The 2,893-nt window shown below is 39.0% G+C and overlaps 1 protein-coding gene across 1 annotated transcript in view; it reads left to right on the forward strand.

Annotated features, from left to right (window-relative positions):
- The window catches only part of mfsd14bb (major facilitator superfamily domain containing 14Bb), a 12,199-nt gene that overhangs the window by 1,518 nt on the left and 7,788 nt on the right, over nt 1-2,893 (forward strand). Inside the window, exons 2-4 of the mRNA XM_016536564.1 lie at nt 441-534; nt 1,695-1,822; nt 2,597-2,711. Of these exons, the coding sequence (XP_016392050.1) occupies nt 441-534; nt 1,695-1,822; nt 2,597-2,711 (337 nt within the window). The remainder of the gene's footprint in view (nt 1-440; nt 535-1,694; nt 1,823-2,596; nt 2,712-2,893) is intronic.

Below are 2,893 nucleotides of genomic sequence, written 5' to 3' on the forward strand. Positions count from 1 at the left end.
GCAATGGATGATGGGAAATGTAGTCCGTGGTGACGTGTAACAGTCTGTGTAGTGAGAGAGTCAATATGATGGATGAGTGACCTCTGGTGGCGATCGGACGGAAGTCCATGGACAGGATTCGTAACGGGCACCTAGCTGAAATAAAATAAGTTTTTTTTTTTTTTTACTTAACGTCTATTTCAAGTAATGAAAATATCTTTTATGGTTTTAGTTTCAGTTTTAGTCTACTAAAACAACCCTGATTTGAACATCATTATTGGATTCGATTTTATCCTATAAGCGTTACTTTCACTTTCTTTTCTCAGACAGAGAAAGGAAAAATGTCTTCTGGTTTGATAATGCGCCTTCCCATAATGCATTGCAGATGCAAATGCAAAACGAAGTGTTCAGGAAAACATTCAAGGCTAAATACAAACAGTGAATGTGATATGAATCTCTAGCACTGTGTTTTCTGATGTTTCCTCGTTCCAGGTTCTGCACGAAACTTTTCCACAGCACACGTTCCTCATGAACGGCCTCATTCAGGGCGTCAAGGTGAATCCAGTTCATCTGTTGCTGGATAGTTGCATGCATTTGATGTGTTGTAATTAGGTTGACTTGAGAAAGCCAACCTACTGATCTGCTACTTAAGCTTTTTATTCTTCTTCTTCTTCTTAGATTAAATTTCTGCAAACATGCTAATCATGCTAGAAACACGTTATCAACATTTATATAATCTATCTAAATGTTCAAACTTCAGGCTTTTACAACTGCTTTAAACTTTCAGGCTAGGCTTTCTCAAGCCAACCTACTAGCACTGTGTTTTCTGATGTTTCCTCGTTCCAGGTTCTGCACGAAACTTTTCCACAGCACACGTTCCTCATGAACGGCCTCATTCAGGGCGTCAAGGTGAATCCAGTTCATCTGTTGCTGGATAGTTGCATGCATTTGATGTGTTGTAATTAGGTTGACTTGAGAAAGCCAACCTACTGATCTGCTACTTAAGCTTTTTATTCTTCTTCTTCTTCTTAGATTAAATTTCTGAATGCTACTCCTCCTAGAGCTTTCAAGCTACAACCACCAAACTCAGCCCAGCTCTTCAGACTGATCTGACTTAGTGTGCCTTATCTTTTCAGACTGATCTGATCTATCTATCTATCCTAGCGACATGCTAATCATGTTAGAAACATGCTAATCATGCTAGAAACATGCTAGTAACTTGCTAATCATGCTAGCAACATGCTAGTAGCATGATAAGCATGTTAGAAACATGCTAGCGACATGCTAGTCACTTGCTAATCATGTTAGCGACATGTTAGTCATTTGCTAATCATGCTAACGACATGCTAGTCACTTGTTAATCATGCTAGCGACATGCTAGTCACTTGTTAATCATGCTAGTGACATGCTAGTCACTTGCTAATCATGCTAGCAACATGCTAATCATGTTATGCTGCGTTCAAGTCCTCCTGGGACGTTCGTACTTTATCAACATTTATATAATCTATCTAAATGTTCAAACTTCAGGCTTTTACAACTGCTTTAAACTTTCAGGCTAGGCTTTCTCAAGCCAACCTAAAGTTTGTCTTGATGAACCTTTTTATCTAGTTGTAATATGTAATAGCTGTTGATCATTATTTACTGAAATTGTTATTGTCTAAAAAGCAGCGTTGCATTGCAGTGTGTTGCGTGTGGTAACTGCAGTGTGTTTGCAGGGATTTCTGTCGTTCATGAGCGCTCCTCTGATCGGTGCCTTGTCTGATGTTTGGGGCAGAAAGAGCTTCCTGCTGCTCACAGTGTTTTTCACCTGCGCCCCCATCCCACTAATGAGACTCAGCCCATGGTACGGCCCGCGTGTGTGTGTGTGTGTGTGTGCAATCACATTACTCTCAAGTGACTAAAGCTCTTTGGCCACGTTGAAAAGTCTCTGCAGCTCATTCTACATGAGAGACAACCCCTTTGTTCAGCCAAAAATGAAAATGTGCTGTAAATGTGCTCACTCTCAGTTCATCCAAGATGTAGATGAGTTTGTTTCTTCATCAGGTTTGTAGAAATGTAGCATTGCATCAGTGTCTCAGCAATGGATGCTCTGCAGTGAATGGGTGCCGTCAGAATGAGAGTCCAAACAGCTGATAAAAACATCACAATAATCCACAAGTAATCCACAGCACTCCAGTCCATCAGTTAACATCTGGAGAAGACAAAAGCTGAAACTAATCCAGCATTAAGACGTTTTTAACTAAAATACATAGAGTCTATAATCCATAATAACGCTTCCTCCAGTGAAAAAGTGTTCTGAATCGGGAGAGAAACTGCACAGATCAAGCAGTGTTTAAACAGCTCTAAACAAATATGTGAGAGACAACAGGAGATGCACTTTTTCACTGGAGGAAGCGTTATTATGGATTATGGACTGGTATTTCAGCCGGAAGTAGCAGTTTTCAGCACATTTTCATTTTTGGATGAACTGTTCCTTTAAAGTGGAAAGCATTGGTTTTATGATGTGACTCTCTGTTTCTGTAAGTGTTTCTGTTGGTGAAATGTTTGACCTTGATTGATTCAGCGCACCTAAAGCATAAACGTGATGTGTTTGTGTGTTTCTGTCTCTCTTCATCAGGTGTTTCTTTGCTCTAATGTCCGTGTCTGGGCTTTTCTCGGTTACATTTTCTGTGATATTTGCGTATGTGGCTGATATTACAGAAGAGCATGAAAGAAGCACAGCGTATGGACTGGTAAGAACACCTGTCACTGGATTATGACACATTTATCAGTTTTATAGAGTTAATTTTCCTTGTGATTTTGTACCTAAAATAGAAATGATTGTTTATTGGTGATGGATAGCATACATATTCTGTTTATGCATACATATATATATATATATATATATATATATATATATATATAACATTTCTAC

This window comes from Sinocyclocheilus rhinocerous, unplaced genomic scaffold, assembly GCF_001515625.1.
Source record: "Sinocyclocheilus rhinocerous isolate Xijiao unplaced genomic scaffold, SAMN03320098_v1.1 scaffold1808, whole genome shotgun sequence".
NCBI classification, from domain to species: domain Eukaryota; kingdom Metazoa; phylum Chordata; class Actinopteri; order Cypriniformes; family Cyprinidae; genus Sinocyclocheilus; species Sinocyclocheilus rhinocerous.